The following is a 24,661-nucleotide window of genomic DNA, read 5'->3' on the forward strand; positions in this document are numbered from 1 at the left end:
GATCTCTGTGCAAGCCAAGCAAAGCTCCTCTGCAGTCAGACCCAGCTTGTAGACCACTTGGCCTATGCTCTCCGTTCTAAGGCCGTCTTCCAACCAACAGTCCCTGAGAACCACCTGTGTGTCAGGCACTGTCTGTAGAGAACCAAGAGGCTCAAGTGCCCTGCTCTCACCAAGCTTACAACCTAATAGCCCGTCAGGGGGAAGGGGCTCCTCACCAAACAGGGAGGCTCCCTCTGATACTGCAGCTCTCAGGAGGGATTCCCCCACACCGTCCCCACCTGGGAGATCTGGCCTCAGTGTGGACACAGCCCCACCCCAGAGCACAACCTATTTAGGACCACATCTCCAAAAAATGCATCAAATATCCCAGGAAATTTAAAAAGTCGATATATAAAAGAATAAAAACAGTTTCAACTCTTCATCCTAAAGAGTACAGGTTTCTGATCCTGCTCCATCTCTTCCTATGGTCTGTCTTCCAAATTAGGTCCCTTGCAACCCACATCTCATGCCTTCATTAAGTCAAGGCCTGTGGAAAACCCAGATCATGAGCAGGGTCAGGGTTCCTACTGCTTGCTTGTGTTCCATATGATGAAGAGCACAGGGGTCTCCAGGGGACTTAGTTGACACAGCATTTCCCAAACTTACATGCCCAAAAAGGCTACGTTTTGAGGAACATTTCATAGGACTAGGACCCCTGGGAACACTGTTGGTGAGAGATGTTCTGACCTGGGAGCCTGGGGCTGCCTCAGGTAGCTTGTGAGGTTCCCAGTTTCAACACCCAACTTGTGGAGAGCACTGTCCTTCATCCCTCTCAACCCTGTCACTCCACATCTGGCTCCTTCCCACAAGGGACCACCAGGAGGTTCCTACGTGGACCTTCCACAGGGCTGTTTTCAGCTGGAGCATCCCTTCTAGGTGTCTGTAGGACTGAGGTGTAAGGGGCCAGACCCAGGAGTGTTATACATCAGAAGCACCATGAATCACATACCCCACCCCGTCATCCACACTCACATGGAGGGAGTAAGAACTGTTGTGGGCCCTGGCTGGAAGGAGATGGGGAGTCTCCCAAGAGGAAATAATTGTCTCTCGTGGCTTTTCTAGGCACTCTCTGCCCCATTGGGCACTCGTGTCCCCCAGGCAGCCTGGAACCCCAGCTCTGCCCCCCAGGGCAGTATCAGGATGAACCTGGACAGAGTCTCTGCAAGACATGCCCTGCTGGAAAGTGAGGAGCTGTTGCTGGGGCTGGGGCTCCTTCTTTATCTGGGTGACACTTGGCCTTTCCTGCCCTCTCTGAAGCTAGAGGGACTCAGACATGTTGCAGGGACCAGTGACCACAGGCCCTCCAGCCACCCTTGCCCTGCAGAGCCCAATGTAATTAAAACCATAATGCCAATACAGGGGCTTTGAAGAGCTGTAGGCTTCATGTACAAGACTCATAAGACAGGAGGCCATTGTCCATCTTGATGCTCATTTCCTCTGACCTCAGATGGTCCTGGAGGGTTTCACTTCTGCCCCATTCCTCTATGCCCCAGGAGCTTCTTTCTTCTGCAGGACCCTCAGGACCTTCACTGCTTAGAAAACCTAAGGTTACAGAAGGCCCTGACTCTCATTCCTGACTACCTACTGGCTGTTTCCACAGGTTCTGTTCCTTCCAGAAGCCAGGCGACAGGCCTACTTGGCCAGTGGACTGTCCTGCTGGCTACTACTGCCCTTTGGGTACCTGGATCCCCACCCAGCACCCATGTCCCAGGGGCACCTTCCGAGAGTGGCCTGGTGCACGCAGTGCTAAGGATTGTAGGCCTTGTCCTGCAGGACAATTCTGCTCAGATTCAGGTGACGAAAGCCATCTCTCTGGGACTTTGCGGGATCCTTAACTGATCCATTTATCCCAGAGGTATTCAGCCTGCTTGCTGGTGACATCATAGTTCCCCTCCCATCATATATGACCTGCAGCCCTATACAGGGGACACTGCCTGAGGCCTGAACATGGGGATGGGTGGGGAAGGCAAACATGACCTGGCCCCGACCCCTGAGAACGGACAGTAAGGAAGGGGATAGAAAAAGACAGACAAGATCATGAATGTTCCAGCCCAAGCACACCGATTTCTGGCAGACAAAATGCTCTGGATGTCCTGGGGTGGGGGGATATTGATCCCAAGGGGTGGAGGCTTCATGGAGCACTTGTAGGCTTTGAAGGTAATGGCCTTGTTCAGGAAGCAGGGCCTTCTGTCCAGAATGACAGGGAACGGGACTTCAGGGAGACCCTGCCAGGGCTGAGCCTAAGAATGAGAGGGTAGACGTAGCAGTAACCATGTTGGAAAAAGAAGAACAGAATATGGTGTGCATTTGTCAATTGTAGTTGTCTACTCCGTTCATGTATAAATCACCTAGAACCAGATACGGTAGGACAGGAAACAGACTGGTGCACGGTACTGGGAAGCAGAAGAAGGGAGGTGTGAATTCCCACCAGTGGTCCCCAGGGGATCCCCATAGGAACATGTGTCTGTGTCACACCAGAATAAGGCTGAGGATGTGAGGCATTGGCCCATCACCTGCAGCCGGGGCAGGAGAGCCCCGCACATCTCCAACAAACACAGCGGGGCCTATATTTCTAGGTTCCTAAGTCAGCACTCTCTCACTTTGGCTCTACATGATCCCATGGGATGTGACCAGATAGGCCTTTTAACTCATTTGTCTTCATGTTAGTGCCGTTATTTTGCAGATGAAAAACCCAAGTTGAGAGAGGCCTCCTGCACTCCCGCACAGAGAGTGAGCAGCTGAGCTGGGAGGGGACGCAGGGTCTGGCTGCAAAGCCTGGCATCTTGAGCCTCAGGGCACACTGCACTTCCAAGTTTAGGCACAGCTCCAGATATTCTTCCAGGGCCCTTTTCTCCTTTTCCGTCTCATTAGCAGCCAGGCCCACTGTCGTGGACTCAGCCTGCCTCCACCCTCTCTCCACAGGGTCTGGAAAACCCTTCCCAGATGGGCCATGCTCAGCAGGTCATTATTGTCCTCCTGGCCAGACTTCAGCTACCCCTACATCTTTTCGGTGCCCCCGTGGCTTCTACTGTCCGGAGGGATCTCCCCAGCCAAGGGCCTGTGAGAATGGAACATTCCAGCCCCAGGAGGCCAAGGGGTCTTGTGAGCCATGCCCTGCAGGATTCTACTGTGAAGCCGTAGGCACAGGTGGGCTCACTGGGGCTGAACACAAGGCCCCCACATGGTGCTGGGTCCCAGGGCAAGGTGCTGATAGTTCAAGCGCCCGCAGAAGTGATGCCTCCTTGACGAGCAGGTCACCTCCCTTGTTAGAGAGAGAGTGGAAAGACTAACCTGAGGTGGCACAGTGAATCGGCTCAGTGCCACAAGAGACCCCTGGTCTTCCCCTTATGCCTTCTTTTAGATTTGGCTTTAGAATGTATCTCAGGAATTCTTACGTCAGAAGCTTGGTTGTCACAGTCGTAGTGTTATGATCCACATGCAGCCCTTGACAACTGACAGTAGAGTGGAGGGAAGGGGGCCCCGAAACCAGCCAGGTACAAGGGAAGGACGTGTCAGGAAGAGGCATTGCACGGTGACTCATCCGGACACCCAGTGCCCAGCTCCGGACGGTAGGCACTAGATTCAGGACAGGACAGTCTGAGGTCTAGGACCCTAGGATCTAGTTGGCTGTGACCCGACCTGGTTTTCCCAAGGTACATTCTGCACACTTGAGATCATGACATGACCTTGGTCATGTTTAGAGATACACAGGTGGCTACTGGCCTGGCAGAGAGGCCAGAGCAAAAGCAGTGGGGTCTGCAGACCAGCGTGTCCAGCATGGGCGAGTGCCACCTTCTGGAGAAAGGGAGCTTTATGCTCAACAGTCAGCCTCAAGGCTGTAGATCTCTGGAGCCCACAGAGGTTTCCCTGGGCAGTACACCTGCTGCTGCAATGGCAGATGGACAGCCACTGAGGGTCCCCTTCCCAGCCAACATGCCTGTAAATTGGACAAAGAATAAAGGGGCCAGGCCAGCTTCAGAGCCTGGGGGTCCCAAGTCTCTGACCAGGATGCTCAGAAGGTAGGGCTCCCACTGCAAGTTCAGGCTGACCCTGCCATTGCCCCTAGGTCCCACGGCCGGTGGCCCCAGCCTGTGCCTCCAGGGCTACTTCTGTCCGCCCGGCTCCCACTCCGCCACTGCCCACCCGTGCCCTCGGGGGACATTTGGGCCCAGGCAAGGCGCCAGTGCAGAGCTGGACTGTGAGCTGTGCCCGGCAGGTTGGTGGATTCTGGGATCATGGGCCCTCGAGAAGCCTAGACTAGAGGGCTGAGAAGAGAATGAGGGGAAGTAGAAGTAGAAGGAGGGCAAACAGACAAGTCCATGAGGGAATGTGCCTTGGCCCCCTGGGCCCATATTGTAATGGCAGCCCCTCACAAGTCTAACAGCTGGGTCAAGGAAAGCAAAGTCAGGTTCAAGTATGGGCCAGGGCCCCACTGACCTCCTACAGGCCCACAGCTCCCACCGTCCTTTGGATTCTCCAGGCCTCCTCATACCCTGTGCCCCAGGCCACTCAACATGTACCTCTAGGACTTGGGCAAGACCAGCCCCATGCTTTCTTCAGAGACCAGGTGTTGCTGGAGAGAAATTACTGCCTGGTCAAGGCAGATCCATGTCTCTCTAGCTCATTCTGCCCCTCACTCCCTGTATTCTGCCTGGCCATCACACCAACACCCTGTGCTAGTCTAAGAGCCTAGGGAGGGAGGAGCAGGTGAGGCACAGCCCAAGAGAGGCAGGGCTGGTGCCAGAGCCAGAGGGAGGTGGGAAGAGTCTCTCTGTCACCCACTCCTTGGGTCTGCTTCTTCTAGGGATGTTCTGCTCATCAGAAGGGCTGTCCCAGCCATCAGGGCTCTGCCACTCTGCCTACTACTGCACAGGAGGAGCAGTGTCTCCCACCCCCCTCAGACACAAGGTATGTAACACTGAGCATGGCCGCCCAGACATGTGTCTGAGTCTGCCGGGCAACACCTACGGTGTACTGGACCACAGAGTGGGCCAGGGGTTCCTACTAGGCTGACTGCTTCTCCTGCCAGAGTTGAATGCCCTGAGGGCAGAACCATTCTCACCTTTGCATCCTCAGGGCCTGGCATAGGACCCACCCAATGATAGCTTGTTTCAGTGATTCTAAGATGTGCATCTTTTTCACGTTTAACATCTCTAAAATCAGCAGCATCTTATAATCCATGGCATCTGGAAATCACAGTGGCAGTGACTTTTTTCTTTTAAATCGTTTGCCTTCCAGTGTGTGACATCTTGGGTTTGATGGCATGTGACAATAACAGCAGTAACGTAAACAGAGGCTTTACTTGGTGCTGGGCAACATTCCTGTGCTGTATGCATATTGGCTCAGCGGTCCTCACAATGGCCTTTGGGAGTCCCCATGGTTACCCTACTTTAGACATGAAGAAACAGAGAAGTATATGGGGTAATGAATGTTCTCAAGGTCATGTGGTGAGAAAGCAACCATCAAAATGTAGGATCATTATACTGTAGAGCAGGGTAGTGGAGAGTCAGTTGGGTGGATGGACACACAGACCCGTGTTGGACGGACAGATGGTGTGATGGTGGTATGATAGTTGATTCTCTCTGATTCTCATTTTGTTACTGACTTGCCATGTGACCTTGGACATACCTGTCCTTTGCCCTCTCTGGACCCCAACTTCCCTTTTAGAAACTGCCCCTTCAGGAAGTCACCAATTCCTCACTGACACTGTGGAGAAAACAGGCCCAGAGAATGAGGAAGAGATGGGAGGGACGCCACTGAGTCAACACCGTGATTTAGGAAATAAGAGCTCCTCCCAGCCCTTCTAGCTCCTCCTCCTCAGGCCCTGGCTGGCCCAGGTGGAAGCAGGGAGTAATGGGACCATTTTGCATGTAATGTCCTTATTTGCAGTCTCCAGGTGCCAGCAGGGGCCAGCAGTGGGATGTGCAACCTGAGACCACAGCTCTGATATAAAGGTCTTTCTTCCTTCTTTCTGACTACACAGGTGGAGGCCCCAGGCCATTCTGGGAATGACATCTGCCCCCCTGGCTTCTTCTGCCCCAGGGGAACGGGCTCCCCAGTGCCATGCCTGCCTGGGTTTTACTCCTCTGCCCCAGGCCTGGCCAGTGAGGACCAGTGCCTGCCGTGCCCCCCGGGGCGCTACTGCAGCCATCCTGGGCTGTCCCACGCCCTGGAGGCAGGACTCTGCGATGCAGGGTGAGGGGGCCCTGACCCTGAACTCCTCAGGTGCGAAGAGGGAGGAGTATCCCTAGGTCAGGCCTGACAGGGCCCCCAAGTCACAGATTAATCCTAAATGCTGTGGTCTCTCCCCAGCCCCTGTGAGGCTCCTGGGCCAGGGTGATTGTCCCCCAGGATGTGGATCTCTGATGTGTCATCCCGTAGATACAAGGCCGAACCGATCACACCCTCCAGGGCCCTCCCAGCACCGACTTTCCAAGATCCAAGGAGTGCTGGTGTGCTGGGCCAGCCCCGTGGTCCCTCTCAGCCCCAGGGCAGCCTCCACACCCTCTGGAGCCCCTGCCAGGCCTTGGTTTTTACCCCCTTGGCCAACAACCTCTGCCAAAGGGTGTCCGAGATTCCTGACGAGTGCATTTTCCCCTTATTGTTGGAAGGGCTAGAGACTGACCACAGCCACCAGGAAGCTCCGTCTGGGTCCTATGTGAAGGAAGGCCTGCCCCATCTGTTCAGGGCCCTGAGGACAGAGAAGTTTTGGAGAGGGGAGCCATGCTTTTTCTGGGAAACATCTGACCCTTCCCAGTACTCTCCCTGAGGCCTACCACATAGTTTCCTATCACAGGGGCAGAGGCATGTTTTAAGAGTTGAGGACCGGAGGGCGTCCTTCCATCTGAGGGACGGCCCTTGGCTATGGCCACTCTGGCCTATCCTCAGCACAACTCTGATGACCCAAGGCTCCAAAGGCCACCCCTTTCTCTCATCTTCTGCCTGTCCAAGTCATGGACAGGTCGTGCTAGAGGAGGTTCAGCCACGGTTCTCCATTTCCTCAGGTATATCTGCCTGGGAGGCAGTGCTGTGCCCTCACCTTCCGATGGAACCCATGGATACAGATGTCCCCCTGGCTTCCGCTGTCCCCCAGGGGCCCACAGCGAGCAGCCCTGTGAGCCTGGCACCTTCAGCCCATTGCCTGGGGCTGACACCTGCCTGCCTTGTCCAGGTGGCACCTACTGCCAAAAGGCTGCTACCGTGAGGCCCACCACCTGCCCCAAAGGTAATGGATGCCCTCAGTCCAGTCTCTGCCCTCACTCTCACAGGGAGAGGGACATTGAGCATGACTGCAATGGACAGGGTAACTCAGGGTTCAATGTAGCTGGGACCCCCAGCTCCCAAACTCAGCCCTGTCCCAGAACTCAATGCTCGACGGCAAAGCCCCAGCCTTCCCTGGAAGCCAGTGGCCCACCTATAAAATGGGGCTAATCCTACTGCCGAGGGAGAAGGTTGCTGCGGGAGACACACCCGCCTGGGGACACTACCAGCACCTTTCTTCACACGGTCTATGAACAGCCTCATATGCCCATACCCCAGGTTCCCAGTGGGTGCCCGGGAGGTGAGTGTGCATATGTTACAGAGGGAGGAACACAGGTCTGAGAGCAGGACATTCTGGTCGGTCCTACCCTGATCCTAAGGTGCTGCTTGGACAGCCATAGCCTGTCTGCAAAGTGAGACCAGAGGACCCATGAGAACCCCACCCCAGGGGAGCCAACTCCCTCCCAGTAAACACCCCCCAACGAAGACTCCAGCATGTCTTGTGTGAGACTCTTCAACAAACTGTTGACCAGGCCGGCTGTTAGGGTGCTCTTAGGGTGGCTATTTCTTGAGGGGAATACTGGGGGGTTGTGTAAGGTGCACATGACCCCACTTTCTCCAGGACAAGAAACTCTGTCTCCCTGGCCTACTGAGCCAGACCACACCTGTGACTTACTCTCACTAAGTAATGACCCCAGAAACCTCAGTGCTGACGTCCCACACACAGGGGCATGCACACACACATGCACACAGGCACACCTCGGCTGCCTGCACACACACCCCCGCCGAAGCCCCCACCCCACTGGCCTGGATCCTAACCCTCCCCACCTTCTCCCACCACCTGGGCCAGTGTCCGCCTCCACGTCCTTCAGCTGTGCCCTCTGCATCCCCTCAGGGCTGCGCTCACTTCTTTGCCACAAATGATAGGAGGTTGTAGGGCCCAGGGAGCAGCTGTGGGGTTGGGGATGCTTGGTGCTCACTTACGCTGGCCTTCCCCACAGGTCACTATTGCCCAGGAGGGACATCCTCTGCTCTCCCTTGCCCAGAGGGAACCCTGAACCCGCGGGAAGGTGCTCTCTCCCCTAGGGCCTGCCAGCCCTGTCCTGCAGGGAGGTATTGCCCTGGGGAGGGCAACGGGCAGACTGAGGGTAAGTACCCGCAACCCAGCAGTTATGTCTGGCTCCACTGCATGGCTTCCCCCAGCACTTTCCTTGGCTGGGCCATAGCATAGGTCTGGGTCTGACTGCCTACCTCAGTATGGCCTCCTGCCACTTCCTCCCTTGAGCCCTGCTCCTCCCTCCTTCTGCTAAGAGTCCTCAGCCTTGTGGCCAAGTAGAGGTTCTTGTTCCAGCTCTGAATTTAGTGCAGGTGTGACCTTGGACAAGTCACTGCAACTCTCTGACCTCAGTCTCCTTCCCTGTAAAGTGGGGATGACCACAGTCTGCACTTCCCACAGTTGCTATGGAGAGTGTGGTCATTACAAACAGGAGCTTAGAACAGTGCCTGGTGCACACCAAGTGCCCACAAGTGTTATCTCCTAGAACTAACCCTCCCCCTGGATTCCATGTGGAAGCCGCCAGCTCAGGGCCAAGGACACCCTAGGTGCTCCCTTATTTCCTTGATTTTTCCTTCCTCCTACTTTAATATCCATGATTCTCTGGGGTTAGAGACAGCAGGCAGGGACCAGGGAAGAGGCAAGATATGGCATAGGCAGCTGGTAAAGCTTCTGCTGCTGCCCTAAAATTCTAGTCTTTCTATATCCAGGACCCTGCTCAGCTGGTTACTACTGTGAGGGGGGAGCTACTGGCCCCACTCCCCAGAGAAACTCTGTCTTTCCCCTCAATGGACCTTGCCCCCGAGGCCACTACTGCCCCCAGGGGACTCTGTACCCTGTGCCCTGTCCCATGGGGACAACGCGAAGCAGCTCAGGTGAGCATCTGCCCTGTGCTTTCCCATCCCCTCCCGGCTGTGGGCCCCTCCTCCTTCAAAATCCCAACTTCAACACCTTAGACACAAACAGCACAACAAAAACATCTGTTTGTCAGGGTCTCTGGGGTTCCCACTGGGGTGGACTTGAGTCTGGGGGACAGGCCTGTGCCCGGGTATGGATTTTAGGGTTTCCTGCCCCCAGGACATGGCCCACTCCTCCACCCCTTTGTCTATGCCCAGTGCAGGGCTCTGCCCGCGAAATGCCAGGCTGTGCCATGGCCAGCCTGAAGTAGAGATGCCCTAAGGGAGGCTCCGGCCAGTGGTTGCTTCATTTAGCACATACTGTGCCAGGCCCCATTCTAGCAAGTAGGGAACAGGTCCCATCCTTGGAGGTTGATATTCCACCGCGAGGACATACAGAGTCCATGAACTTTGACCTCCCTATCCAAGGTGGCGCCTCCGAGGGAAGCTGTGGACTCTGCCCAGCTGGCTCCTTCTGCCCCGGCCTGGGCCTAAGCTCTCCTATCAGCTCCTGTGTGGTTGGCTCTGAATGCTCCTGGGACCTCAGGACCTCCAGCCCCTTGGCTTTCCTCTGCCCTCAGGTATCTTCCCAGGAGCTACAGGAGGGAGCCTGGTCCCCTAGGCTTGAGGAAGCCAGAGACCCCCACCCAGGATTCAACCTGGAGCCCTCCAGCTGTGGGCCTCAGGCCTCAACACTCCCATTTCCCAGGCCCCAATTCTTTCTCCAATGCCCCCACCCAGCCTCCTGGCCTCCTGTACCCCAGTCACCATGGCCTGAACCAGCTGGAAGGAAGGACAATGCACTGACCTTCCTGAGCACTCAACCACACCCAGCCTGGCTCTCAGAGGGGCCATTTTGTGTCCAATGCCCAGGGTCACTTCTGCCAACCAGGGTCTGCTTGGCCTGCCCCGTGCCACCAAGGGGAGTACCAGCCCTCCCTAGGCTCAGACACCTGCCTCTCGTGTCCACCTGGCTTTTACTGCTCACATCCCGGCACCAGAATGCCCACGCCTTGCCCAGCACATGCCTACTGCCCAACTGGTAAGCCCAGGAGCCCTCAAGTCCCCATGCATCCCAGGCCTTCATCTTTCTCCCCAACATCCCCATCTTTCATTTGTTCATTCATTCATTCATTCATTCATTCATCATTCAAACTCCATGGAGTGCCTACGGCATGCCAGGCACTATATTCGCGCTATGAATGCCAATGGCAAAAACCACCTGCAGCGATTTCATCCTCCCCTCATCCCTACCCCAAGCCCATCCCACCCCACTCTGTTGCTTTTCATTTCTTCAGCTGTTGACTCACCCGTGTTCAATGTCCTGCCCCTTCCTTACACTCAGCTTGGGGGTCCAGGGTGAGCACCTGGACCAGGATGATGCCAAACAGGTGTCATCACCTGCACTGGTCTTGGTCAACAATCTGGGAAACAGCTTCCTGAACACCACATGGAAAAGGGCTCCGCAGTGGTGTTGGGTGCTGAAAGTGGAACCCAAAGATCAGAATGTGGTGCCCCAGCAACCACAAGTTTGCTCTCCTCGAGTTTGAGTCCAGTCATCCTGAACACACCGTGCATGAGCCCACCCTCACACCAACTCGTGCGTGCATGTGTGAATACACACACACATGCACAGGTGTACTCAGAGTACACACACACACACTCACTCGTGTGCACACATGTACAGATGCACAGACATGCACACACACAAATGCTCGCACACACATGCATGTGCTATCCCCAGGCAGCCAGGCAAATAAATAGGTATCCACAAAAGTTCATAGTCCCTTCCATGTCTTATATCAATTTGAGCAAATCTTCTGCCAATTTTAGGAGCTGTAACTATTTATACTTTGCAAGTGTTTGATTCACAGGTGATGCCTACATTTGTTCTTCCTGTGACTATGGTGTGAAAGGTATATATGCCCCTTTAAAATGAGTGACCTCTTACCCCAGAATATTTACATTTCGAGTCCAAAGAACTTGGCCTGTTGTCCCCGTGATTACATGTTGTATTAGTCACACACACACACACACACACACACACACACACACACACACACGGAGGACAGCTGTTCTCTGGAGAAGCACTGTTCTGCCTCCCCAGCTCCACCCCCGGGCCCTCAGCCCACTCTTGCTGAAGTGCTGACCCTTATGTTAATCCGCCCTAACTAAACTCACACCTTTCAGCTTCTGACTCCCCCTCCTGGTCACTAATTAGTCCAAGAATGGAGGTGGTGGGTCCACGGCCATGGATGAGACCTGAGCCCTCAGCTGCCCATCTTCACTGGCTAACCCCCCTCTCCAGGAACGTGGTCCCCTCCTCTGTGTCCTCCAGGGACCTTCACTCCCCAAGGTGTGTCAGGCCTCCGGGAAGAGGGTGACTGCTCCGTCTGTCACCCCGGCAGCTACTGCAGGTCAGTAATAGCCCAGGGTCATTCACTTCCCGCATTGCCATCAAAGTGCTCCCTCCAGGCCAAGAGGCCCAGTAGGCCCTGGGCCTGCCCGGAGGCCCCCATGCTGCTAGTGGGGCAGCTAAAGTGTGAGGGGCTGGGGCCAACCATAAGAAGAACCCCACCTAGCCAGACAGGCCTGAACAGGGAGGGAAACCTGACAATTAGGTGAAGAGAGCTGGGATAATGGGCCCAGACCAAGATTTAAAAAAAAGTAATAATAATAAATACATTCAAATTGAGGGAGGGTCAATATGAAGTACAAATGGCTCTGCTCAGTCCCTGCCTAAAAACATGGGAAAGTTCCTTATAAGCAAGATTTTTTGTACCTCCAGTGAATACCAGAGTTCTGCACATGCACTCAGAGGAACAATCCTTCCTTCTACCTCTACTTCTGAATCTTCTACAATGTGAACAGCTTTTGTAATTGTTGGAGCTAGAAAGACAATAAATATGGTGCCTATTAACAGAATAATCAGAGAGCAGGGCTCGGGACACCCAAATTCTACCTGAATGTCCTACACCTACTAGGTATGAGTAAGACCTGTATTCTCACTGTAGCAGTAGAAGCCACTGGAAGACCGCTGTACTTGGGATTCAGAGACTCAGAGGCTCTAGGGCTGCATGGGGCAGTGGGGGTTCCCCAGCCTCCCCTAAGACCTGGGGACAGGCCCAGCCCTCAAAGTAGCCCTCGGCCCAACTGCCCCAGAGTAGCCAGACCAAGGGAAAGAACACTGGGGTTCTCTGGTCCAGAGAAAGCTCCCAACATTTGCTGAAAACACACACCTCCAACTTCCTGGGACTGGGAAGACGAATCGTCAAAAGGAGAATTGCTCCATTTCATGCAGAGGTGAGCCTGCTTCAAAGCAGATTATTTTCTACTTGAAAGGTGATAGTGGAGAGTTCCTCAAATGCTCTTTCTGGAGGATTGTCTCCCCATACTCAGGAAGTTCTTCCTTAGGTCTAGCCTGCTTTCTGCTGCAGAGCTGGAGATCAGACTGGTGGCTCTAGCGCTCAGGTCCAGCGATCCAGCAGGTTGCTGGCACTCCCTGGGGGCAATGCAGGGAGCAGGTAGACCAGCTGCCTGTCCTCTTCCTCCTCAGCTTCACAGTGAGTGCAGCAGGGCTACCAAGTTCCTCCAGGAGGGGCTTGTCCTGCTCTTGGCAGCCTTGAGTCCGGCCCTTTAGCTACCGAGCTCCACAAAGTGGGTGGAGTAGATAACCAGGAATCCATCGTTTCCTGAAGGATGCGCAGGGGTGGAGCTTCCAACCCTGCACTGGGCCCAGCACCCCTGGGTCCGAGCCTCACGCCCTGTTTTATTGCTGGGTGAGGTATCACATCTTGTTTCTTTCGTATACGTGGATATATCCATGTGTTCCCCTGGGAGAGAGGTCAAAAGCCTTTCACACTGTGGGTCACAATGAAACTGTCTGAAACAAGGGCCTGGATCCCCTCTGGCTCTGGGGCACTGGGCTCGGATCAGCCCCTCTGCCCTGATCTCACTCTTCTCCCCTCTCTGTGTATTAGAGGTGGACAGGTGTGGGGGAAGTGTCCTGCTGGTTATTTCTGTCCTCCTGGGACCTCCGCACTGACAACACGAGGTCCCAAGGAGTCTCAGCCCTCATGCCCCAGGGGACAGCTGTGCGCCAAGCAGTGCCCACCAGGTAACCACCCCTGTTTCTTGCCCTTGGAGTGTGAAAGAGGCAGAGAGCAAGGTTGTTCAGCTGCCCCCCACAGCACCCACCCGGGCAAAGGATTTCTTGTTTTGGTCAAAATCAGACCCTAAAAATAGTTGACGTCCACACCTGACTGGCTCAGTCCGTAGAGCATGTGACTCTTGATTGTAGGGTTGTGAGTTCAAACCACATGTTGGTCGTAGAACTTACTTAAAAAAAAAATCATAAAAAAGAGTTGAGCCCCAGCGCTGTGCATCAAATATGTATGTGCATATGCACGTGTATATAGTTACATACATCAGACGTATGTAATATGAGCATGCACCTAATGCAATTCAGAAGGTTACTGATTTGACAAACATAAAAGCAAGTGGAGCCGGGACTGGCATCCAGACCTCTCAACTCCTGGGCTAGTAGAATCCCCCAGGCCACCCCTGGATACGTGCTGTTCCCGACCCGCCATGGCAGAGCAGCCTACCTGGCTTCCACAAGACCCAATGTGAACCCCATGCTTCAGGTTTTTACTGCCCAGAGGGCAGTGGAGAACCCATCTTGTGCCCACCTCACACTGTGGCGGCTGCCCCCGGAGCCAAGCAGCAAGAAGAATGTGGGCCTTGCCCTGCTGGCCGCTGGTGCAAAGCCGGTAAGCTACCTGCCCTGCAGCCAGGAGGGCACTGGTCCCAAGAAGGGCAGAGGGAGGCCCTCTGCGCGGGAAGAGAGGATGGTAAGTGAGCACAACCTTTGCTCTCCAGGGGACCCGAGCACCCGCCCCTGCCCTGCTGGCCACTACTGCCCTGGAGGGAATGAGACCAGCCCAGGAAGCCCCCAGGCCTGCCCTGAGCACACCTATCTGGCGGCAGAAGGAGGCCAGAGTCTGGCAGAGTGCCTCCCTTGCCCTCCCGGGTACCACTGCCTGTCCCCAGGTGAGAGGTTAACCCTAGGCAGGATGCTGAGACCTCTGTGGAGGAGAGCTGAGGTTTTCTGGGGTCCCATGGCCATGCCTGCTGTTTTTGCCCCAAGGTCTCTCTTCCTTCAAAAGCCACCCGTGTCCTCCAGGCTACTGGTGTCCAGGTGATCAGGGTGCCTTTCTCTGCCCACCTGGCACCTTTCGGACAAAGCCAGGGGCATCATCACAAGAAGACTGTGAGCTCTGTCCCCCTGGCCACTACTGCCCCCAGGCTGAGCTGAGGGCTCATGCGGATGTGTTTGCGATCCCCTGCAGAGCTGGATCGGAATGCCCTGCAGGTGAGACTGCCTGGCCTATCTGTCCCTCCCCAGCCCCAGTTACCTGGTGGGCACTGCTTGGCGCACAGCTGTCCCCGGGGGCATGAGGGCTGAGACTCCCTGCCCCCATCCGTCCCTTGTGTCCTCACCCCTAAGGCTTAAGCCAGGTGCTCAGGCAGGCCTTATCAGCACAGGGCACTTCATGCAGGCATGGTATGGCCACCTGCTTGCCATAGCAAGCCATTTGCCCAGTCCCCCAGGGCCCACTCGGTCTTGGTTGGGTCCGCACCACCTGGATTCCCCCCAAGACCAAGGTGCCTTGGTCTGCTCTGTCTCTCTCAGGGGCTGTGGCTGAGGTCACATGCAGGGCTGGCTCCTACTGCGGGCCCCAGACGGGGGTCCCCCCACTTTGCCCCGGGGGCTATGCCTGCCCTGCCGGTTCCTCCACCTACACTGGCCCAGGGCAGCTGTGAGTACCCTTCCCTGTCTGTGTATCGGGGGCTCCCCCTGTGTCTCAGCCTCTGGGCTCTCCAGGGAGGAGTCAAGCCGCTGAGTCCCAAATGATGCAGGCCAAAACAGCAGGGCCCAGAGGCGAGTAGTGGAAACCCTTTGCTTGGGCTTCCCAGCTAGGGTGTTTGAGGGCCCCAGTCCCTGCCTCTGTCCCAGGGAAGGGAGGGTGAGAAAGCGAACCCCACCGAGATGCCCTTCTTTAGTTCCCAAGGCCATTCTGTGTGGGGTGGCCAGATTTAGCAACTAAAAACCCAGTTAAGTATGAATTTCAGGTAAACAACAAATAAAGTTTTAGTATAAGTATGGCCCGTGCAATATGTGGTAGTACTTATTGTTTATTAATTGTTAATTGCTCCTTGTTTATCCAAAATTCAAATATGACTGGACACAGTGTACTTCTCCTGGCAACCTCAATCCTGTGTCCAGGACTAATACTCCCCGCACTCCTGACTGTCTCCCCCAACCAGAGCCGATCAGATGTGTCCCACATATTCCGTAGCCCAGGGTGAGGTGGGCAGAGAGCACAGGCCTGGACACTGCCCAGTGGCCCGGCCACCTAGACATGGCTCAGCCTCCTCCAGGAAGACACCTTGACCTACTTAGGCCTCATCAGACATAAGGCCAGCCCACAACCCCCTGTCGGGGACAGGATGATATCAAAGCTGCCCCTCACCCAGCCAGCTTAAGGCCCAAGCGTGGGGCATGTGGAGGGGGCGGGGGGACCCTGCTAGTGAGCTGAGAGCATTATCAAAGCACACGCAGACCCTATCAACATGAACCTAGGGTCTGGGGCTCTGTGTCTCTGTGCAGCTGTGTGTTTCCCTATTACTGCCCCCCGGGAAGTGCCCATCCACGTGCATGCCCTGGGGGCTCCGAGGCCCTGAATGGGACTGGCCTTAGGGTCTCCAAGGATACTCGCTGCCGCCTCTGTGAAGCAGGCACCTACCGCAGCCAGGCCCTGGATGCCCAGGCCTGCCAGCCCTGCCCCTCTGGATTCAGCTGCCACCACGGTGAGTTTGGGAAGCCTGGGTGTGAGCAGGAGATGGGGACTGGGGCCTTGGAATTGGGCAGAGCCCAGTGAGGAGGTTGGAGGTGGCAGGTAGGGAGGACCCACAGAGCCCCTAGGAGTGTGCTGGGGAACAGGCCTGTAATTTTTCCCAGCTAGGCCAGCCACCTGATTGAGAAAGACCCAACAGTGGGGTGGGGTGGGGGAGGGACACAGGTGAAAGAAGATTCAGGGAAAGTAGGGGCCACACCTATCTTGATCTTAGGTTTAAAAGACCTAAAAATTATCGGCTGTGCATCACATCATACAATGAGCATGTTGGAGCCTGTCCTGGAAAACAGGACAGCCTACTGCCCAATGTGTTAGCAACGCTGGGTATGCTGGGAAGTGTGTTTTGCGCCCAGAAGGCCAAGGAGACTGTGGCTGGCGGGTGGGAGGGTAAATACCATAAAGCACAGACTCCACTGTCCTACTTACAATCTAGATTCTTCCCTGAACAGTATTTGCTTTGCTATCTCCCCTCCCACTCCCTACCCCACCTGAATCCTACCGGCAAGTTCATTCTTCCCTCTTGACTCTGCCATTTCTCAGTCTGCACCTCCGCTAAAGTCATAGCTCAGAATTTCCCCTCTGTTTCCCTCCAGGAACAGAGAGTTACCAAAGCCAGCCCTGCCCAGTGGGGCACTACTGTCCAGCTGGGACCCCCAGCCCCAGGCCCTGCCCATCGGGAACGTTTAGAAAGAGCAGCCAGGCAGGGGCAGCCGGAGATTGCTCGCCATGCCCCGCAGGCACCTTCGGTGCGCAGCCTGGCCAGGCTGGCTGCCTCCCCTGTGGGAGCTCTGCTTTCTCTCCTCCTGGTGAGTCTCCACCTGTGCCCCTCCCCCCCCCCCCCCGCACTGGCTAATCGTCCTTGTTTCCAGCTATGAGCTCCAAATACACCATTTCTCCTGTCCCCTGAAGTTTTGAGGATCAACACTGTAAGGTTTCAGAAAACCACATTACCACCAATTATAGTTGTTTCATGAGAGCGGCGGTATGTGAGAAAATGGGCGACCCCGTGACTTCCACCGTCCGGGCGTGGTGTGTGTGCACGGATCAAATGCGTTTGTGCCTTGACTTCAACAAGGAGATGAGTGAATGTGAGGAAACAAGCTCAGAGAGGTCAGCGACTTGCCCCGATGACTCGCCTAATGCAGGAGCCGGGTCCTGGAACGGACACCGGCAGAGGGCTCTGATAGCCTTGCTTGCTCCCGACGACCGCGGCAGCCGCAAGGTTCTCTCAGGCCCGCCCCCGTCTTAGAATCTGTGCCGCAGGATCAGGCAGGGACTCAGAAAGTGAGGACTCGACTGTGGCCCCTGGCTTCTTGCTGATCCCCTTGCCTTCTCCTCATTTCAGAGGTGGTCTCCTCGTGGTTTTTGCTGTGCGACCTACTTGTGCGTGGTCCACAGTACAAGCAGGAAAAGTAACCGGATAATCCAACAGCAGGAAATTTAAGTTGTTCGAATCATACATATTTAGCCCCAGTGGGGGCTCCCTCCAGCCCTGCTCCCTAATGTGGGCTGACCCCAGATCTCCACTGAAAAGAGCACCTACCGTATGCCCGCTACCGTTGCAAGTGCCACCCTAATATCAATCCTCGTGATCCTTATACCAACTCTCTGAAATAGGCACAGTTACTACTGTCCCTGTTTTATAAAACCACCAACTAAACTGCAGAGAGTTTAAATAACTTGTCCACGGTCTGAGAGTTGGTGGCAGAACCAGGATTTTAACCCAGTGTGGCTGACTCCCACATTCCTGTTCTTAACCACCATGCCATGCCACCTTCAAATGGTGTGATTTGAGGTTTACAGGGATTCTACCATCATTTCTTGAATCTGGTTAAGGCATTCTCTCTCTTAGGTGACCAAGCCCTGAATCCAGTGACCAACCCTCGCCCCAGAACTTAAAGATCAGGAGCTGAGTGAAGCAGGTCCCAATGGTTATGTTGTCTAAATTGCATTTCACTGGCTTGTACATAACAACCTAATACAGCCAGTTGCTTTAGTTATTGAGAAATATATTTTAACTGCTTTATCTTGGAATGAACATGAGGGAATTAAAGTTACACCTTTTATGGGCATGTGATTATAATTTTTGTGGTGAGATGACCTTTAGTTCACACTACTTTAATTTTTTTCAGGCTGAAATTATTGCAAGCATTCTCTGTCACATAGAACCCTGGAGCTATATTACTCTTCTTGGGCTGCATAACAAAATACACAGACTTGGTGGCTTAAACGATAAAATTTTATTTTCTCACAGTTCTGAAGGCTAGAAGTTCAAGATTAAGGTGTTGGCAGATTTGTCTTCTTTTGAGGCCTCTCTCCTTTGCTTTCAGATGACTGCCCTCTCTGTGTGTCCTCACAAGACCTTTTCTCTGTGTGCAAGCATCCCTGGTATCTCTCTTGTGTGTTCAAATTTCCTCTTGCAAATACACCAGTCAGATTGGATTGGCACCACCCTAATGGCCTCATTTTAACTTAATCACCTTTTTAAAGTCCTCATCCCCAAATACAGTCACATTCTGAGGTACCGGGAGTTTAGACTTCAACATAAGAATTTGGGGGGACACAATTGAGCCCATAACACGGGCCTTGATCACCTCTAGGTCAAATTTTTGGAATAAGCCAACCTCTTCAGGCTTGTGTTCTGATTAGCCTTCTCAACTCCTACAAGAACTCTCACTCCAGTGAATATATTCTCCCATTTTATTTTCTAAAAGTTTTGTTGATTTATTTCATAGGGTATGAGTTTAGGGTCAAAATTCATTTTTCCCAAACAGATATCCAATTGGCATGGCATCTTTATTGAAACATCACTCATGTTTGTCATTAACCAAACATCCATATACATGTGGGTCTGCTTATGAATCTCTATTCTGTCCTTTGGTCTTTTTTTCCTGTCCTTGTAGTAATCATTGTCCTAATCATTGTAGTTTTATAATAAACCTTAATATCAATAGTCTATGTCTTCCAGCTTTGTTCTTTTAAAGATTGTCTTAGCTCTTGTGGCCCTTGATTTCTATATAATCAGATCATATCTACAAAGATACTTGCTGGAATTTTTATTTGATTGCATAGAAACAACAAATCCTTTCAGAGAGAAATGGTGATCTTTATTATATTGAGTCTTCTAGTCCCTGAACATGGCTTAGCTTTCCTTTTATTTATGTCTTCTTTAGTCTAACAAGATTTTTGTTTTATTTTTATTTCTGGGTAGAGCCCTTGTATACATCTCATTACTAGGTACAGGCATACCTTGTTTTATTGTGCTTCTCTTTATTGAGCTTTGCAGATACCGTATTTTTTACAAATTGAAGGTCTGTGGCAACCTTGCATGGAGCAAGACTATCAGCACCATTTTTCCAACAGCATTTGCTCACTTCATTTCTCTGGGTCACGTTTTGGTAATTCTCTCAATATTTCAAACTTCTTTAATACTATACTTGTCATGATCTGTGATCAGTGATTATGACTTGCCAAAAGCTCAGATTATGATTAGCATCTTTCAGCAATAAAGTATTTTTAATTAAGGCGTATACATTGTTTTTTTGGACATAATGCTATTAACACTTAATAGACTATAGTATAAACATAACTTTTATATGCACTGGGAAACCAAAAAATCCATTTGAATTGCTTTATTTACTTTTTCGCATTGCTTTATTGCAATGTTTGTTTTATTGCGGTGGTCTAGAACTGAACCCACAATATCTCTAAGATATGCCTGAAGTTACTATTTTTTGAAGTTACTGCAAAAGCTGTTACATCTTCCAGTGTTTTATTTGTCTAAAATTTTCTTTTTTCGTTTCATCCTTGAGACATATTTTAGCTAAGCACAGAAATCTAGCTTGATAGTTGTTTTCTTTTAGCATTCCAAAGATACTTCCACAGCCTCTGCCTTTTGTTATTTTTGTTGAGAAGTGTTACATAAGTCTTATATTTGCTCTTAGGAGGTAAATATCCTTTTTCTCTGGTACTTTTAAGATTTCCTCATTGTGTTCAGTTTTGGGGAACATAACTATAGTTCTCTTCCTATAGTTTTTCTTTGTATTTATCTTCTTTGAGTTTCTTTAGCACTTCTTGTATCTGTAGTTTGGTGCACTTCATCAAGGTCGTGAAATTCTCAGCCATTATATTTAAAAATTTTTTCTGCTCTACTCTCTTCTTTCCTCTTGATTCTCCAATTACATGTTATCTCTTTTTACCATACACATGTCTTTTGTGCTATTTCCTGCATTTTTCATCTTTTATTTTCTCTTTCTGAGATTCAATCTAGATAGTTTTTTCAGACCTATATTCCACTTTATTTAATTTTTCTTCAGCTCCATACAATCTGCTATTAAATGCACTTATCAATATTTGATGTTTTTGCTATTGAATCTTTCAGGCCTAGAATTTATATTAGTCTTTTATAATTCCCTTTTGAAATTTTTCTTTGATCTTGTCCTTTGATTTATCAAACATACTAATCACAGTTTAAAGTACATGTCATGTCTTAAAACTCCAATATTTGGATCTCATAAGAGCCTGTAGCTAGTGTCTGTTTTTTTTAGTTTTTAGTTTTTTGTTTTCTTGTCCTCTCTCTCCTTTGATTTCTTAAAAATTCTTGCTTTTTTGCATGCCTGGTTTTTGTTTTCTTTATTTTGTTTTGTTTTGTTTTGTTTTTATTGAATGCTACACATTGTGAGTGAAAATTGTGGAGAAAATCTGAAATTCTGGATTTTGTTACCTTCCTCCATAGAAGAATTACTTTCTTTCTGGAAAGCATTTATAGTAGGAACAAATCACCTCAGTTCATCAGGGATTCAGAAAATCAGGGCTAGGCTCCAGTTTTTGAGAAAGTTAGTTTCCTTATAGTCAATCCACACTAAGGTGTAGCACTTCAGTGGTCCAACCTAAAAGCCTGTGGTGTTTATCAGAGACCTTATTGTTGGTGGGCCCAGTTTTTGTCCCCTTAGCCTTATGAGACAACCTGAAGCTATGCTTCAGCCTCTCAATGGCACCTTTGAAGAGGTAAATGCCTTTCGGGAAAATGTGGCGCCAAATGTGGGGCTCACCCCTCTGGATTTCCACTGTCTCCAAGATTTTTTTCACCGTAAGTTCTCAGTTAAGTTCTTCACTCCTTCAAACAGATGTTTTTTATATTTTTCTGGTCCTTCTAGCTATATGTCATAGGAAGATTGGCCTAAGATAAGGTACTCTGCCATTGCCAAAGGTAGAAAAAAGTCTTGTAAGTACATGCACTTTTGTAAACTGCCTCTTTCCCTTTTGGGATGAGGTGGGGAGATATTTAGTTCATTTATTTTAGAGGTTAGCTCACAAACACTAACCTCCAACTATTGTTGTTAGTGCCACAAAGACACTATGGAAGATATGAAGACAAGTGCAATAGGAAGAAAGAAAAGAATATATAACAAATTGGCAGAAGTGTCAAGTGCCACAAGAAAAAGACAAAGAAATCTGGATGGTCCAATATAGGAAGAAATTGTAGGATCAGGGAGACTTATGGGAAAGGTTGTAAATTTTTTTTGAGGCTTGATGCATGTTTATTTAAAACAAAAAACAATGGAAAGTTTATCATGCCAGTTGCAGCGATCCAAGCAACATTTTCTAGCCATTACAAAACATAATAAAACAAAATTTCTAGATTGCCTTTGATTTTTATGCTTCTTTCTGAAAAGCTAATTTCACAAATATTCTTGGTTCCTCTAATACACTAGGGGCAATTCACATCAGAGAATAAGAACAGTAAACTCCGAGGTGAGTTGAAGGGAAGTTCCTGAGGTTGAAAGAGCAGATATGGATAAATGTAGAAATGAAAACCATTGTCAGGTAAAACATCTATTTTGTCAATTTTGGAAAAGTAAAGTGAGGAAAGAAACTAATGCCTTCTATGCTTGCAGGTACTTCAAGAGCTACACTAGATGCTTTAAATAGATGATTCCATCTTATCCAGGGTCTCAAAAAAACCCTGTGAAATAGATACATCATATACATTTTTGTTTGTTTGCTTCAAGTTTTTTTTTAATTCTACTTGGTTAACATATAGTATAATATTGGTTTCAGGAGTAGAATTTAGTGATTCATCACTTCCGTACAAGTGCCCCCCTTAATACCCATCACCCATTTAGCCGTCCCCCACTTCCACTCTATCAACCCTAAAGTTTGTTCTCTATAGTTAAGAGTCTCTTATAGTTTGCCTCCCTCTCTTTTATTTTCCTCTTTCCCCTGTGTTCATCTGTTTCCTTTCTTAAATTCCACATGTGAGTGAAATCATACAGTATTTGTCTTTCTCTGACTGACTTATTTTGCTTAGCATAATATACTCTAGCTCCATCCACATTATTGCAAATGGCAAGATTTCATTCTTTTTGATGGCTAAGTAATATTCCATGGAGAGGTTGTATTTATTTTATTTTTAAATAATTTTATAAGCATTTATTTTATTTATTTTATTTTTTATTATTTATTATGTTCAATTAGCTGACATATAAAAAGGTTATATTTAAACAGGAACTTGAAGATGAGTAAAATCTTGTTGGGTTGAGATGGTTGGGGAAGATATTAAACAATGATTCTTTTAATATAGATCTGTGGTTATTTCTATAGTCATGGATGCCAGACTAAGAGTTCAGACTTTTGTCCAAAGTATTCTTTGGCAACAGAACACTTTTTCAAAATATTTCACATTTAGGAAACTAATGTGGAACATGTAAAAGCAGAGTAGTGCAGATCGAACAAAGGTTGAGGTCTCACAACTGCTCCTATTGAGTCACTTCTTCACCCAAGAAGTCCCCAAGGCTCCCCTATGGAACCAGGTGGAAGCCCAGTGCTCTGGACAATGAGATATGGAAGAGTGCCAGGGTCTTAGCTGGGAGCTGGTCTAGATGAGCCAAAGAATATACTGGAGTTCAGGATATTAGAGAGGGCTTCACCATCTAGAACTTGACTCGTGAGAGTTCTCTATGTCACTTCAGTATTGAGTAATTCCCTTCCTTCTCTGCAGTAGAAATAATTATTTCTCTTATTAATGGTCCTTAAATTCATTTGGGGAAAGAATATCACCACATTAGCAAAAGATGTCAACTTTCAATCCATTCAACAAGTTCTGCTGAGTTCTTTTGGCTACTGTGCACCATACATGTGAGTGATTATCTGTAGGAAGCAGACAAGGGCTAAACTTTAAATGAGTTTTTTATTCTCCCTGAGCAGATGACAGTTCCAACAGGGCAAACAAGCTGGAATTGCAGTGAACCCTAGTCAACTACAAGGTCCCAATCTCTACCTCTCCCCCAACTGGCTCTCCCAGAAGAATAATCACCTAGATGCCTTCAGTCTCCCAAATAAAACCTGAACTTTCCCCACTCATCACCTTCTTCTCAGCTGAGAATTCCTGTTCTCTTGACTCTGTCCATCCAATCCAGATCATCCTTCAAGCTCCTTGAGAGGCCTTCAGTCTCTGCAGCTCTCTCTATTGTCTAGAGACAGAGGCTTGTGCCAGTCCTTGAGGACTGGCCCCACATGGCTTTGTGTGACAGAGAATAGGAACACTTTCCATTCCATGAGATGTCAAGTGCTTTCAACTACATCAGTAATTCTCACCCGCAGCTACACGTTAAAGCACCCAAGGGACTTTTAAAAAGCAAATGTTCTGGCTTCACCTCAGAGGTTTCTATATAATTATAATTTGCCTAAAGACAACTTGAACATCAATATTTTTTAAAAGCTTCTCGGATGAATCTAATGCAAAGTCAGGGTTGAGAGTCATTGACTCAGAATACTTCATTCAATCCCCACAAACACTCCTAAGATCAGTACTTTGGTAAAGGTGGGTGTCTGATCTGCCCACCAGGATCACAAACTCCTTATGGACAGGGACAGAGAGTTTACTTATGTCTCTGGCTCAGTATTAGGTGCCTGTGATGGGCTATGGGACTTCTTTATCCCCAGGTGCCTCCCACTGCACATGTCGGGGCCTGAACAGGGTCTTCCAGAAGTCAGATGGTTCCTGCATCTGCCAGGCAGGACATGAGTCCTATAGCAAGAGGGGCCTGGAAAGTGAGGAAAGCAACAGTGATGAGGACTGTCAGCCCCAGGTAACACCTTGGCCTCAAGAAAGGAAGGTTTGAGGAGAATGAGAAGAGGTAGCATGTTTGGGTCCCTCTGCATGCCAGCCACTTTTCGTTGGCTATCTGGTTAATGTTCAGTCCACTGTGCTGGGTGGATTACCTCCTATACAAATGAGAAGACCTCAGAGAGCTCACATGGCAAGACACACCTCTCTTTATCATAGACCCATAGAACTTCAGCATTCATTATAAAAGATCCAGTCTCCCCAAAGCTAGACCTCCCAATCATCTCCCCTAGTCAGCAAACTTGTTTCCTATTACTTATGTGGGTTCCCTCTATCCTCAAGCCTAACCCCAGTCTTAGGGTACTAAGTGACCTCTCAGAGGAGCTTGGTTCCCCAGAGGGCCCACCATGTCTCTGGAATGTTC

At 50.4% G+C, this 24,661-nt stretch overlaps 1 protein-coding gene across 1 annotated transcript in view; it reads left to right on the forward strand.

The window, feature by feature from the left end:
- The window catches only part of LOC148164733 (uncharacterized), a 43,177-nt gene that overhangs the window by 16,031 nt on the left and 2,485 nt on the right, over positions 1–24,661 (forward strand). Inside the window, exons 18-33 of the mRNA XM_088021970.1 lie at positions 1,102–1,222; positions 1,640–1,833; positions 2,962–3,186; positions 8,301–8,447; positions 9,064–9,228; positions 9,679–9,830; positions 10,123–10,291; positions 11,558–11,666; positions 13,230–13,366; positions 13,896–14,021; positions 14,131–14,301; positions 14,399–14,623; positions 14,945–15,071; positions 15,923–16,122; positions 16,763–16,975; positions 24,114–24,259. Of these exons, the coding sequence (XP_087878096.1) occupies positions 1,102–1,222; positions 1,640–1,833; positions 2,962–3,186; positions 8,301–8,447; positions 9,064–9,228; positions 9,679–9,830; positions 10,123–10,291; positions 11,558–11,666; positions 13,230–13,366; positions 13,896–14,021; positions 14,131–14,301; positions 14,399–14,623; positions 14,945–15,071; positions 15,923–16,122; positions 16,763–16,975; positions 24,114–24,259 (2,627 nt within the window). The remainder of the gene's footprint in view (positions 1–1,101; positions 1,223–1,639; positions 1,834–2,961; positions 3,187–8,300; positions 8,448–9,063; positions 9,229–9,678; positions 9,831–10,122; positions 10,292–11,557; positions 11,667–13,229; positions 13,367–13,895; positions 14,022–14,130; positions 14,302–14,398; positions 14,624–14,944; positions 15,072–15,922; positions 16,123–16,762; positions 16,976–24,113; positions 24,260–24,661) is intronic.

This window comes from Eumetopias jubatus, unplaced genomic scaffold (assembly GCF_037043125.1).
Source record: "Eumetopias jubatus isolate StellerSeaLion01/CBP00866 unplaced genomic scaffold, mEumJub1_p1.0 scaffold_3, whole genome shotgun sequence".
NCBI classification, from domain to species: Eukaryota; Metazoa; Chordata; class Mammalia; order Carnivora; family Otariidae; genus Eumetopias; species Eumetopias jubatus.